Source organism: Takifugu flavidus, chromosome 5, assembly GCF_003711565.1.
Source record: "Takifugu flavidus isolate HTHZ2018 chromosome 5, ASM371156v2, whole genome shotgun sequence".
NCBI classification, from domain to species: domain Eukaryota; kingdom Metazoa; phylum Chordata; class Actinopteri; order Tetraodontiformes; family Tetraodontidae; genus Takifugu; species Takifugu flavidus.
The window spans coordinates 728551-743552 of record NC_079524.1 but is presented as its reverse complement, the minus strand read 5'-3'; the positions used below and the strand labels follow the sequence as shown (position 1 = coordinate 743552).

Sequence of the window (15002 nt, the reverse complement as noted above, 5' to 3'; positions counted from 1 at the left end):
CACCTCTGAGCAACAGGTCTGTACAGGACAATGAGACTAGTTTCATTTGGGTTGGAGATTCAGTCCCATTCTATTGCATTCCCAAAATAACAAATGTGCCAATATCATTTCCCCATATTTACCAAACACTCTGGATCAGGCTAAAATTGCTCAGTGATCATTGTTGGGACCAAAAGTTCTGCACTGGACAATCCTCACTATTATGTTGATAAGATCATTGATATTAGTAAGAGTCATGATGAAATCTGGTCCATTTTGGGTCAAACTGTACAAACAATTGGAAAACCACGTGATGCTAACTACATTAGCATAGCCAGAACCCCTGATGTCACTGAGCAGTGCATGATGTGATCAATAATCACTAACAAACTAGTAACCAGTTGTAACTGACTAGTTTTTATTGATGGGAGCTGATCTGTGCCTGTTACAGACGGGTTTAGCAGAGAGCTCCAGAGCAACGTCAGGACGTAACCCTGGAAACAGCCAGTAGATTATATCAGCATCGGAGTTATCGGCCTCTTCCAACAACAACTAACACGTCACCTGCAGTTTGTCATGATCACCATTAACAACAAATTCATTAACAGATTGAATTTGGAGGAAAAGAGACCGAGATGTCTGAAAAGCAAAGAGAATTGTGTAATTTTCACGCAGCAAAGGTGCCTTTACCATCACATTTGACATGATAAACACGATAAAGGACACGTTTCTGTTGCAGGTGCGAGAGTTCTGCTCATTATTGATAATATCACTCACATTTCTCACATGCTTTGGCTTCTGTTACATTTATGGTTGTAGACTTGTGTTTAGATAGACCTTTAAAGCTCTACAGTCCCTGCGCCCCCATTTATTGTGTTCATTTCTCAGTGTTGCCTGGTAACGAAGCTGCATGCTGACGATCAGAAGTGAATATTCAATCATTAAATTAACTTCCCTCCTCTGGTGGATTTAAATGAAGAGGCAAACACTTACACATTAGATTAATTGAAAGAAAAATAGAATTTTCCCAGATTTTTAAATTGATGAACCCCCATAATTCCACTCATGCCCAAAGGCACCCTAAGTTTGGTATCCTGGCAACAGTGTGGTGCCGTGTCACTTTACATTAAAAAAGTCTCGTAATCATTTTGAGAAAACATACAATAAAAATTACTTTAAATACTTTAAATATGGTTGAAATTTACATCATATCAGACATTTCTATGTTGAATAAATAATAGAATTCATCAGCATTTAGTGCATGTTGATGGTCATCTTTTATTAAATTTAAAAGCTTAATTAGAAAATACTTAATATTTGACAAAAATATTACTAAGAAGATATAAATATTGATTTTGTAATTCAAACAGGCATTTACTGCAACTATCAGGAAAGAGCAAGAAATGCCATTAAATAGAATCAGTCCCAAAACAAGCATGACGTGATTAAACTGAATTAGAAAGAAAAGATTAAACAGACAAAAAAGTGATTGGTGTGAATTTCCACAAGACCTTCAGACAGGAGCATCGTTCTGTTCCAAGAAATGAAAACACTGATCTGGCTTGTGAATTTTTAACAGTTAGAACCCAAAATGTCCTCTGAATGTCACGTAAAATGCACAACTGCCAGCTACAATGCAAATAATTGCCAGCTTATTTCAAGCTTAATAGATAAACGTCATCGTTCTCCCCTCAGCACACCTGCACTGGACTCCAGGTGGGCTCAGCTCAAGTGTCGACCTTTCAACGGCTGGTGTCAGATGCAATTAAAACCTCTCGGAGCAGATGACCGACAGTTAGGAAGAAGGACGGATCCTGTGGGAGCAGGTGGGTATAAAAACGTTACAACAAACGGCTGGAACCTGAAAGAGGAGAGTTGTGCTACGAGAGAGCGATGACGGCATGTGGAGATATTTGGTGTCGCTAAGAAGGCTCACGATGGGTTCGCCCCCCATGATGGGTTCGCCCCCACGGTGGGTTCGCCCCCACGTTGGGTTCGCCCCCACGGTGGGTTGACCCCCACGGTGGGTTCGCCCCCACGATAGGTTCATCCCCACGATAGGTTCACCCACACGATGGGTTGACCCCCACGGTGGGTTCGCCCCCACGGTGGGTTCGCCCCCACGTTGGGTTCGCCCCCACGATAGGTTCATCCCCACGATAGGTTCACCCACACGATGAGTTGACCCCCACGGTGGGTTCGCCCCCACGATGGGTTCGCCCCCATGATGGGTTGACCCCCACGGCGGGTTCGCCCCCACGATGGGTTCGACCCCACGATGGGTTCTGAAGAACCACCCTGGTGCCCTCTGACCTCAGGTGTTCACAATTGCACTTGTTAAAGCTCGATCTTTAACTACAGGTGATTCTCTGGAGTAAAATTACTGACCGTGTGTGTGTGTGTGTGTGTGTGTGTGTGTGTGTGTGTGTGTCCTCATCCTCACGTTTTCTCTTATTCTATCATGTAAATCAGCTGTTGCGTTCGACTTTCATGTGCATTTAAAGATCAGACGTTCTTCCTCCAACACTCTTCGTTACACCTTCATCGAGGAAGAGGAGGAATACTGAGCAGTGGAAGAGTGTGTTCAGAGGTAAGTTGTTGCCACCCTACTGCAATAACTGTTGGGGAAAGAGTCCCGCCAGGTTCCAACACCCCCCCCCCCTCCTGAAGAAGACCGGTAAAAAGTGCTGGGTTGAGGGTTCAGGAGAGGAACTGATGTGGGCCAGATGTCTTCTTCAGCAGAACATTGAGAAGGACCATGAGGTGGCTGTGCTGTTCTTTCCCTGCTCTCTTTGACTCTGTCAGTTTCTACCACAGGACACAGGAGCAACAGTGAGTTCTCTAGAGGAGGTGACCATAACACAGTGATGTTCACTTGATGCAAAGGTGGCGGGTGGAAGACAGAGTACAGATACGGTACACCTTCCATTCCTGTAGCTACGAGAGGAAGTCAAAACTACTCTAGTCAGATCGCGGTTTTGGACCCGGGTACAGTGGGAGCCCCTAATCTGCCATCAGCCTGGCCCAAACCCCCATTCAAGTTGCCCTCAACTACCCCTAAATTCTCTACCATTTTCTCTATTCTAAAATGCAAGTTGCTCGTTGAAATGTGTTTCTATTCCAGATTAGTAGTGTCGGCAACCTTCCCCTGCTGTGACCTTGACCCGAACTCCTCAGTTCTTGCCTGGACTTCACTGTCGGAGTTCTTGTCATGTGTAATTCTGCCTATCGAAGCTGCGGAAGGCAGAGGGAGCGGCGAGCTTTCTCATGGAGAGGCTGTCAGTTTTGGCTGTTTCAGGTCGTGCACCAGACTTGCTCCTGAGGAAGGGGTTTCTGGTTCCTGCCAGAGCCCGCCCCCCAGGCCCAGGCCCAGGCCCAGGCCCCCGGTCTGCACCCAGACCCCTCTCCATCCTCTCACTCACTGACAGGCTCTTCCTCTGCGGAGGGGCCAGTGTGAGGGAAGGATGGGAGTCATCGGAGGAGCAACTGTTTGCTCTTTCCAGCCTGGAGAGTGGGGAGCAGAGAGGGGGTCCGCTGATGCCCCCGAGGCGAGGGGTGTCGGAGGCTGGAATGAGGTCTTCAGGGTCCTCTGGATCAGACTCTGTGTGGCTGAGCTCAGCCTCTCTCTCCGGGTGAGAGGAGCTAATGTCCGCTGGTTTATCGAAGGGGAAGGAAGTGGATCCACTGGGGGAACTGGAGCGTTCCACAGGCGTGTACGGAGCGGACACACAGCGCGTGTCGATGCAGTCAGTGATGCTGGTGTACTCGGCAGCTTTTACTTGGACGCCAACTCCGAGACCACTGTAACAGCCCCTCGGGGTGAACATGAGACTGTGGGATTTGACCAAAGGGGGTTCATCCAGGAACAAGGTGCCAGCTGCGGAGAGGTAGCGGCTGCTTTTTGAGCGCTCCAGCATTCCTGCTGAGGGCGGTGGCGATGGTTCCATGTCCCAAGGAGGTAAATTGGAGTCTGGTAAAAGGTGAGCTGAACACAGAGACAAATCAGCAGCTGCACTGTCATCGAACATGGCTCCAGCTGTCCCACTACTCCCTGCCCCACCCTCCGAGTGCCTGTCGCCCATACCTGTAGTGCCAACGCCGCCGAAGTCCCGGCCTCCCGGCAGCACCATCTCTGTGGGGTCTGACTGCAGTGAGGCGTCTCTCTGCAGTTGTGGGGCCACACGGAGCGGATCTAGAAAAACCTCTGAAGGCCCCACCTCCTCAGAAGTTGAGACATATATATCAATACATGATGACGGACGGTGCTGTTGGGAGACCGACAGCGTCGCCAGGGGGAGGGGCTTAGACTCCTTGGGGGCGGCACCTGAGGAGACTGACTGTGAGCTGTTGGCTCGGTGGAGACTGAGCGAACGCTCCTTAAAGAAGCTCTCGGCCCTTTCAGCACCGCTCGCACGCTCCCCGCCACGACCACCTCCCACATAGAACGAGTGGCTTCGTGTCCGTGCAGCCATGCCAGTAGGAGAAGGGGGGGACATGGAGCCCTCAGCCGTGCCTTCCAGCGCCTCCTGCAGGCGGTAGGCGTTCCCCTCCGTGCTGTTAAAGCTGCACTGGCGGAGGATATACGCTGACTCGGGGCACTCGCTGTGGCGGAGGACGTACGCCGAGTCTGTGCAGTCGGAAGACGTCCGGGAGCGAACTTTGCTGACCTCCCCGCGCTCAACACCCGTTACGCGCTCCAGTGCTACAGCGATGCGTCCGATGAGCTCCTCCATCTGGGCCAAGCGGATGTCAACGGTCTGCAGCGAGGCCTTCATGAAGTGCTCCCTTTCGTTGACTTCCTCTAGGCGCATCGCCATGTTCTCCACCCTAGGAGGAGGAAGGAAGACGTTAAAACGCAGAATAAATGAGCCTGTGGTGAACGAGCGGTCCCAACTCCTGTGGTACCGGCCAACACTAGCACTACTCCCATGATCGGAGCAGTCCTGCTTGTCAAAAAGTGTGAAACGGATGCAGATGTTGCTCTGTCCAACCTTTCAGAAGTGACTCTGATCCTCTCATCGTTAGACGAGTGGAATCGGTCGTCTTTCTCTCTGAAGTACTCCTCGATGCATTGCTCCTCAAAGTCGTGGACCTTCTTTAGTTCGTCCTCTGTGATGAAAAGCTCTGCAGATAAGAGCAATCAAGGGTGTGAAAGGGGGGTCAACATCTGGCTGCTTCCCAAACCTCCACAATAAAGGTGAAGAAATGGAGACGCGAACCCAGTGAATCAGAACCAAGCACTCACTCAGGCCGTAGTCCCGCTCGTCGTCGTCGTGCTTGCGCCAGCGGCAACACAGATGCTTGAGAACCATGGTGATATGACTGAAGATGATGAGGGGAGGAGGAAGGACCGGCCGCTCGTGGAAGGTCATGATCAGCTGATAGCGCTGGAACTTCCAAACCTGGTTGGAGATGGACTTCACCTCGAAGAACGTGTTACTACGATGAGAGTCACAAGAAAGAGACGTTCCATTCACTGAACCAAGCCAGAAGTGTGTGTGTGTGTGTGTGTGTGTGTGTGTGTGTGTGTGTGTGCGTGTGTGTGTGTGTGTGTAAACGAACGAATGAATGGATTGTTAGTTCTCGTCTCATTAACGGGGACACTTTAGTTCCCGTTGGTCTCCTTCACCTACTTGAAGACGGCGATGAGCAGGTTGACCAGCAGTATGTTGGCCACCAGCAGGTAACAGGCCATGATGGCCGGGACGATCCAGGCTCCGGTCTTACAGGGAGGCAGGGACACCACCACCCCTTCCTCTGTGGTGATGTTCTGCCCACAGGGGGCTGCACGCCGGCAAAAACAAAGACACACAGATTCACGTTAACCCCGTCAAGAATCTGGACAGGAATATGTCTCATTAGTGGATGAGACACAAGAAAGTTTAAATAGAGACACAAAAAGAAGGACAACGCAAGTAAAAAAACACAGGTGACATCCAAACACCAACAAAAGCCCAGTCAAACGGGGACAAAAGGGGACAAACGGGACAAACGGGACAAACTGGGACAAACGGGGACAAACTGGGAGAAAAGGGGACAAACGGGGAACAACAGGTACAAAAAGGAACAAATGGGGACAAACTGGGACAAATGGGGACAAACGGGGAACAACAGGGACAAAAGGGGACAAACGGGGAACAACAGGGACAAAAGGGGACAAACGGGGACAAAGGGAGACAAACAGGGACAAAAAAGGGGACAATTACATCTGTGAATACCAAAGAAAAGGCACAAGTACAGGTCTTGCAAACAAACATAAATTGGAAGTATTTTCTTAAATATGCTTCTTTAAGATGGGGGGGGGGGGCATGTTCACAAATGTGCACCTGAAAAAGCAAAAATATGCATGAAAATGCATTTCGGTTTGTGCCAGCAATATATTTAAACACGCAGCTGATGTTTGAAATATATGGCCACGTGTGTGCAGAGCATCGCTCCTCTGCTGGAATGTTGCCATTCAAAGTGTGTTTTTTCCATCTGGGATGGTTCAGTTGCTGTGGATTTTCCAGGGAACATCAGCATTTGTTCTTGGTTTGTTTGCCTCATGCTCGGCATTTCTTGATGTTTTATAGTTTCACACCATTGAGCCCAAAGACAGAGAACTGAAGTAATTTTTCCTTTTGATTGAATAAAACAATCTTTCACTCCACAATTTGGATTAAAAACTCTGACAACTGAACCACGTGAAAAAACAGATTGAAGATGATGAGAGGTGGCTGACTGATACATTCAGGTCTAAATCTGCAGATATTCCCCATAAATTTGTGACATTTGCTGTGGTGAGAAGCTGAGCCAACACTGAGGGGATGGTATGGGTCACGTGGCATGAACATGACAGGCTCTTCTCTTCAAATGGCTGAAACCCAGAAAAAACTGGTAGAGGAAACATCAAGAATATTCACAAAAACGGACACTCACTCTTGATGTCCCATCTAGCCAAGAACAAAAACCCATGAAGTTCCCACAGATTTGAAGAGTGCTTCTGAAATGTCACGTGGCAAATTCAGCAAGAATAAAGTTCCCAGGATACACTGAGACCAATAGTTAATCAGCCTAGTTCAATATCAGTCTGATATTTAATAAAATGGGGTTGAGAGAACAGAAGGTGACGATACAAACACAGAAGGCAACTTTGACCTTCGAGGTGTATGAAGTAGCATGCACAGGTTGTCTGCAGCGGCCTCTAGTGGCCACTGCGGGCGTTGCAGGGTGGTAATGCGACAGGGTGGATGCAGGGGGGGGGGGCTGTGATTAAACTGAGGGCGTTATTGATTGATTTACTGGGATTTTGACTGCACTGGGAAAAGTGGGAAGGACCATGACTACGCCAGCCTCCGTGAGCTCGAAAGTAATTTTCGACCAGCCAGAGTTTTTCATTCACCCTTTGCTGTACCTTCCTACTATGCATATCTGAAACAAAGAACGAAAACATTATTTCAGATCTCTTCTCTTTGGGCCACTCATCATACACAGAGACAACAGAACGGCGCTCGCTCAGTCGCACATGTTCCCAAAGACTTCTCTAAATGTACTGTAAACAAATGCACACACGAAACATCCAGACACGCTGACAGGAAAATTACGTCTTAAAATAACCAAAAGATAGATTAGATGGAGAGCCTTTGTCTGGGAGGGAGCCTGAAGATGTAAATCCTACTCAGAAAGCTTGGTACTTTGGCACTGAACTTACGGTCAATCTGGTCAGCAAACACCTCCCCGTAGATCATCCAGTAGGGCATAAAGAAGATGTTCCTCGCTAGCATCCAGGAGGGGTCTTCGTTAGGGTTGAGGATGGCCTGACGTGCCACCCCAAAACTCATCAGCACCACCAACATGATGATCACAAAATACATCATGTCGATCATCTGACGGGACGGGGTAGAAGAGGGGCGTTGTAGGTGAGGGGGGGGGTGGGTGGTTCGAGGAGACAAAACACAGAGAGGTGACTGACGTTCCCCAGGAGGAGGGCAGAAGAATAAAGTGGCATTGATAGCAGCCTCACAGTCTAAGGCATTTTAGATACGCCTTGCTTTACTTTCCATTGCAGGAGAAAGAACTTCATTTAGAGGACACGACACATCTAAATGCATCAATTGTGACATTTTGTTTCCTGCTTATTCCTCTAAAACATGTGTGGACCAGGCTGCAGTTTGCAGTTGCCTTTTTAGTCATGATTTTTGGCTGCGAAATGACCTGAAAACCATTTAAATTACAGCCACATTTTCCGTGTGTGAAGACTTTCGAACACCAAATCTCTGCCTGCTCATTAATCAGAAGAACTCTTGAGATGAGAAGCAGAAGAAAGTCAGACATTAAGCCTCATGTCGAGCACCCCTTCGTCTCACCATTTTGCCAATCATCATCACATAGGGACCCAGGTACTTGTTCACACCAAAGATCTCCAGCAGACGAATGTACCAATAGATGATGTTGACGCAGTAGATCACCCGGCCATAGCTCATGAGCGGGGGCTCCTGGAGACGCAGAACCATGCCGACGGAGAATATGAGGATTGCCATTAGGTCTGTGATATTCCAGTACTCCTGCAACCACACCTTCACCTTCTGTAACAACTTCCCCGGCTCAGACATCAGGATCTGGAGGGAGATCAAGGCAGCTCAGTGTAAAACATGGCGGGAAACTGGAGTCTCACGTGGTGCAGTGCAGCCCAGCCACCGCTAGAGGGCAGTGCAAGATCAGCAGCCTGCAGCACTGAGGCGCCAGAAGTGACGCGCGCATGTTGACGTTGGGATTCATGTATAGAGTTGTCCGTGCGTGTTTCTTTGCTTCAGTCACACTTGTCATCCTTTGCACTGCTACAACACCTCGAGTTTTCGTTTTTAAACAGCTCTTCCAAATACCCAAAAGACGTTTGCTTACATCGTTTGTCCTTTGTGCCTTATCACAAAATCCCCCAAATTAACCTTTAACGCTGCAGGAAGGAGCAACATCAGCTGAAGGATACCTCTCTCATCTTCTCAATTCCATTAGTGAAGATGTAAGAGATGACAATCCACTCCTGAGCAGAGGGCCACAGATCCATCTTGACCAGGACAATGTAGTTGAACAACATCAGATAGCCAACGTACGCCATCTACATCAAAGCAACAGCAGAGACAAGTTCAGTCAGAAATGATACATCATGACGAGTTCAAATTGTTTTCATCAGTCTAATTGTTGACCCTTAACCTCCTGATCGTCTGCCTTCTGGAAACTCGGAACTGAATTTTAATTTCTACATATTTGAGTGCTGCAGCTCCACATTTGGCCTAAAACTGCCTGTAACTGATTCCTGGGATGGCAGCGAAGCACCCAAGACTGAAAAAACACATTTTTCCAAAAGGTATTTCAAGCTTTCAGGTTTGTCCACATTTTCTGCACGAGGGTGGTTGAATTACTGGTACCTGAGAGGCCCAGTTAGGGCCCAATCATGGTATTAATGAGGCCGCAGCACCAGTTACTGTTGCTCAGTAGGTGGCGCTGCAGCATCCATCTTATTTATGTCGAAACATCCAATTTTCATTTAGTATCTAATGTCCTATGAGACCATTTGAGGACAGTGAAAATAACACTGCAAACACACACACACACACACACACACACACACACACACACACATATCAGAAATACAAACAGAGCTGCACACAATAATGAAAATAACAGCAATATGACAATAATAGCAGATGAAACAAAACACCCTTCATAGCTGCAGTGTAGAACTTTAATAAAATAAATCATCGTACTCATATTAAAACGTTCCTTTTTTTTACTAAAATCTTCATTTCACAAATATTTTTTGTTGTCAATGTAAGAATTGCTGAAAAATCAATCAAATGCTTCATTATAACAGTTTTGTTATCTGGAATTGAAAATACTAAAATGTTTGTGAAGAGTTTGTCATTTAAAAAGTGTTTTTTTTAATCTAAAATGTCAAAATAATCCAAACATATTAGAGTTTGAGTTGAAAATTTTTTGTTGAGAGACTTTTATTCCTAATTATTTATTGGGGTTGAAAATGAATTCAGGGGTTCATTTGTAATGATTGATTCTTGATTATCTTTCATAACAACTATATATTAAACATCTATTTAAGCACAGTGAAGCCTCTGCCCCCCCCCCCCCCCCCCAATACCCCCCCCCCCATCGACGCTGGTGGTGCTGCTGGAGCTCACACCCACCGTGTGGAACCAGAACTTGACAATGGGGGCATTGTAGAACTCATAAATCTTGCGGCCCATTGGGATGAGACGGTGGCGGTTCTGAACTTCTTCGACGTCCTTCTTCCTCGATGCCTCTGCTGTTACTTTACCCAACATTGCCTGGATTGGGGGGGGGGGGGGGGGTAAAGCCAGGAAGGTTTGCAATGGACAGAGTAGGAAGAAGAGAAATGATGAAAGAAGGATGAGACAAAGAAAAGGCAGCAGGAAAGAGATGAGAGGGGTGGAGAGAAGGCAGCAGGGAGAGAGATTACACGATGCTATTGCACAAGTTTAATGTTGCAGCAAGCACAGGCAACGGCATCATTCCATACTGTGAATGTGTGTTTGGGGTGATGTGCTGGGTGAAGCTGCACACAGGAACACTCATGGATCACTCTCAGACAACACTCAAGCAGGACAAGAGAGAACAGACGGAACAAAGAGAAGAAAACAACACCACAGGTAGTTTCTTCTGATCTGAGACTTGTTCTAATCCATGAGAGGTTCCGAGCCTGCTGCCCACGTCTGGGCCTCTTAACGACGAGGACGGACCTCTGAGGGAGCACGTGCACCACATTGTATTGTATGCAAACTACTGCAGTATATATAGATATATACAGTAGGTATATGGGTATATAGGTATATGGGTATATAAGTATATGGGTATATAGGTATATGGGTTATATAGGTATATGGGTATATAGGTATATGGGTATATAAGTATATGGGTATATAGGTATATGGGTTTATATAGGTATAGTAACGCCTTTAGCATCACCTCCAGATACGAGACTATAGAGACTTTATAATTCCACACTGGGCAACGTGTGCACGGCAAAGAAAATAATGCAACGTGCTTCTGCCAGATTTTGATTGGAAAAAATGAACAAACTGTTTAGGATTTACAACTCCTTCACATTTTGATGTTCACATTCCAGTCCCCATACTCCGTGTTGAGGCAGGGGTTGAGCCAGAGCCCCCCCGATATGAACATTACTGTTGATATAAATCCTTTTTTATGTGTGGATCTAGAACTAGAGTTTCCCTTCCAGCACTACTTCATGCTGAAAGTTCTGAGCATGCTCAGTAGCTACCTGCAGATAGGACAATACAATCTCCCTCGGTGGTGCAGCAGTCTGTGCATGTCCATACGGCGGCTCATGAGGTGAGGGCGCATTAGTACAGGCAGAAGCCGAACCGGGGCTGATTTCACGTGCTTTCCTTGGCCGCAGGGTCTTTAACGCCCGCTGCATGTGTAAATGGCCCATTTCATCTTTCTTTGCACTGGCCTGCTGCCTGTACTGGATGCAGATGGGAGGAATGTGGAGCGGGGCTCCATGTGTTTGGTGGGACGACCACAGATTCGGGTTGTGTGGCAGGAACATCAGCACACAAACTGACTCTTGGTGTCACCTTCAGAACTGAGTGAAGAGAATCGTCAAGTTTATGCTATACATCCACAGTTATGGAGATGGACCAACTCTTCCATGGTGAGCTGGGAGAAGGTGCTCAGACTCTGTTCTATAATGCAAAAGCCCCCCATGCTCAGTAGCTGACATGCTGGGTGGTATGCTGTGGCAAGCCACCACTGGGATGGAAGAGAAAGAGAGAGGAAGGAGGGCATCAGTCAGCTAGCATCCAGACTATACCTCAACTGTGAACTGAACTTGGAGAGAGAAACAGGGAGGAACAGTAAAACCAAGGAAGGAAAGAAAGGGAGCAAAAGCAAAGGCAGAAGGGAGATAGAAAAGAAGAGACGTACAGGAGGGAACCCACAAGCAGCGACAGACTGAGACGCTACAACTCCAACAACATTTCTATGCTGAGACAATGAGAAACAGGAATGGCCAATTTAGCTGGAATGATCCAACTGGCCAGAATAGATAAATATATATAAATAAATATATGTGGATGAATATATGTGTGGACTGCAAACAAACTGGTCCATACAAGATAAGAGCAAAGGACACAGAATGTTGATCTCGTGTGTGTGCACTGTTGGAGTAAGCACATATATGCTGAGATGGGGGGCTGAGGTGGGTTCTCTCACCACGGAGTTGTACTGCGTCTCACAGTAAGATCTTACTGTGAACTCCATGTCTTCGTCCTCCTTCTCCTTGGCTGGTTTCTCGGGCTCCTCCTCTTCCTTCTCCTGCAGATAGTCCTCCTGGTCTTGGGGCATGTAGGACATCTCGTCCTTATTCTTGAACTCCAGGCTGAGGATGGACGGTGGGAGAAGCAGCCCTAGAATGACCTGGGGAGAGAGGAGGACAGGAAGTGGAAGAAAAGAGGACTAGTTCAAGATCAGATCAGAGTTTGGCAGATGAGTTACAAGCACCTGCACATTAATTGTAAAAGCAATTACAGAAGATAAAGTCGCCACGGTCGGATACAGACAAGACCTTTGTTACCCCCTCAAAATGAAAGAACAACTCAGTTGATGCTGAACAGATCTCATGAGTAACCATCGGAATAACAATCATCAGAATAACTCTCTCTACTAACTAGTGATAAAGTGTCTGTGACTCACACGTTTGTTGCCAGTTACATCAAGATTGTTGATTGCGTTTAACGAACATTTGCAGGGTGACAGAAAGTTTTCAGCTCATTAATCATCAGGACAAAAGATTGAAAGTGCTGATAGTGATGAGTATGAAAGATGGTGATGGTAGGGTGATGGTAGGGTGAGGATAGGGTGATGGTAGGGTTAGGGTAGGGTTAGGGTAGGGTGATGGTAGGGTTAGGGTAGGGTTAGGGTAGGGTGATGGTAGGGTTAGGGTAGGGTGATGGTAGGGTGATGGTAGGGTAGGGTAGGGTGATGGTAGGGTTAGGGTAGGGTTAGGGTAGGGTTAGGGTAGGGTGATGGTAGGTGATGGTAGGGTGCTGGTAGGGTTAGGGTTAGGGTAGGTGATGGTAGGGTTAGGGTAGGGTGATGGTAGGGTGATGGTAGGGTTAGGGTAGGGTGATGGTAGGGTTAGGGTTAGGGTAGGTGATGGTAGGGTTAGGGTAGGGTGATGGTAGGGTTAGGGTAGGGTTAGGGTATTTTTGTCGACATGCTGTTTGTTGTGTGTATTGCAGCCCATGGCCTCCTGAGGGCTGTGACTCATGTTGGTTAAACCTAACGACTAACCCTAACCACTAACCACTAATCCTAACCCTAACCCCAACCTTAATCCTAACCACTAATCCTAACCTAACCTTAACCACTAACTCTAATCCTAACCTTAATCCTAACCACTAACCCTAACCTAACCCCAACCCTAACCACTAATCTTAACCTAACCCACCGAGCGTCCTGTACAGTCCACTCCGACCCCTTGCCCTTCCCCTTCCCCTTCCTCATAACCAACCACTTGGAGCTCAGAGGAGCTCAGACCCAGCAGCTCGCGTCCCTCCGGCTGCTCCAGAGCAAATCTTCATTACTCACAACTGGAACCAGCAGCTGCCTCCTCTCACCAGAACATCCAAGTGAGCCAGAATTACATAAAAGTCAAATGGAGCACGAAAGGATCCTCTTCATGGAGTTCATCACACAAATGTGGGACATCATTTAAGGTTTTTACGTAATTAAGGTCAGCTCTGTCCCCACTGGCCAACAGGAACGTGGTGAGGTCCAATAATGAAGCTGGACCAATGGGGACACCTCGTTCAGACCTTGTTCTTTCAAACATTTCTGTCCATCTTCTTTTTCTAAAAATAGACCACAAACAAGAGCCCGGCTGAATACAGCTGGGACGTTGCTGACAGCTCCAGTGCACGTACGCGTGATTGGTGCTTGACTGTTGATTGAGCGTGCACCTGATCTCCTGCCATCATGGACCACAGTCTCTCCCCGTCTATCATATATTTCCAAGATGTGATAATGGCTGAGGAGCACAGAGCGGAGGAGACCTTCCTGTGATACATGAAACTTGGTTGAATCAGGTTAAAAACAAACAAAACCCCCTAAATGAAGAATGAAACATTGGTCTCCTCAGGAAGCTGCAGCCTCAAAGAAAAAACTAGATCTACGAAAATAGGCTACATGCTGTACAATAAGTTATTGGAACCTTTCGTCCAGTATTAAGCACCATCAAACTTTTCATCATCCTTTCAGTGCAACATGTTGTGTACAATGATTTCTGAACGAGGCCTGGTTCCCACATGCTGTGAGATTTCAATTATTCCAATCTCAAATCGGGATCTGCTGACTTTCACAGTCCGGAGGTGCTCAGATTATTGGGAATGAGGCGTCACAGTCCAATCCCAGTGGGAGGAAACCAGACAGGTTTGCTCCTAGCTTCCTCCTAGCAGGATGAAGGCTCAGATCCACGGGAATCATTTGGGGACTTGGTCAGAGGGAAAACTCCTTCCTTTATCATCAGGTTGTCCCGCTGTTTTAGAAGACATCTTTCTTACCTTCAGCCCTGAGTTTTTCCGCATACGCAGGCGTCCCATCCACATGTCCGTCAGCAGCATCTGACTGCAGGTGTGAGCGATGAAATCTCGGTGCTTGGCTGCTACCGCCAGCTGCAGACAGGTGGCGTTGCTCCAGTTCTTCAGCTCATATGTCAGCAGCTTCATGGCCATCTGCTCGTCCTGTTTATAGGACTGGTCCAGGAGCTCCACAGCCAGCTGCCCAAACTCTCTGCACCAAAGATGAGTGAAGAGTAAAACATGTTGCCCCAGTGGAAACAACTGCCCTGAAACTAGGGGTCATTGCAATGGAACGGTCCAGGAAAGGGACTGTGAAGACTAGAGTTCACAGAGATGGAGGGGAAGGACTGAGAGGTTTGCTAATGCAGGAAGGTGAAGAACAACTGGGGTGTGAACACTGCAAGAGGA

General features: G+C 47.4%; 1 protein-coding gene across 7 annotated transcripts in view; it reads right to left on the bottom strand.

Annotated features, from left to right (window-relative positions):
* Window positions 1–2160: 2160 nt before the first annotated feature.
* trpm3 (transient receptor potential cation channel, subfamily M, member 3) overlaps window positions 2161–15002 on the bottom strand; it is a 73178-nt gene continuing 60336 nt past the window's right edge. For 2 of the 7 annotated variants that reach the window (XM_057032398.1, XM_057032401.1), the window contains exons 16-26: window positions 14577–14805; window positions 12229–12432; window positions 10158–10298; window positions 8945–9073; window positions 8325–8576; window positions 7670–7844; window positions 7261–7389; window positions 5613–5763; window positions 5225–5418; window positions 4971–5103; window positions 2161–4806 (exon numbers count right to left, since the gene is read on the bottom strand). In XM_057032398.1, the coding sequence (XP_056888378.1) occupies window positions 3189–4806; window positions 4971–5103; window positions 5225–5418; window positions 5613–5763; window positions 7261–7389; window positions 7670–7844; window positions 8325–8576; window positions 8945–9073; window positions 10158–10298; window positions 12229–12432; window positions 14577–14805 (3355 nt within the window). In that variant the 3' untranslated portion in view covers window positions 2161–3188. The remainder of the gene's footprint in view (window positions 4807–4970; window positions 5104–5224; window positions 5419–5612; window positions 5764–7260; window positions 7390–7669; window positions 7845–8324; window positions 8577–8944; window positions 9074–10157; window positions 10299–12228; window positions 12433–14576; window positions 14806–15002) is intronic. The other 5 variants (XM_057032402.1, XM_057032403.1, XM_057032399.1 and 2 more) reach the window with 5 other exon arrangements.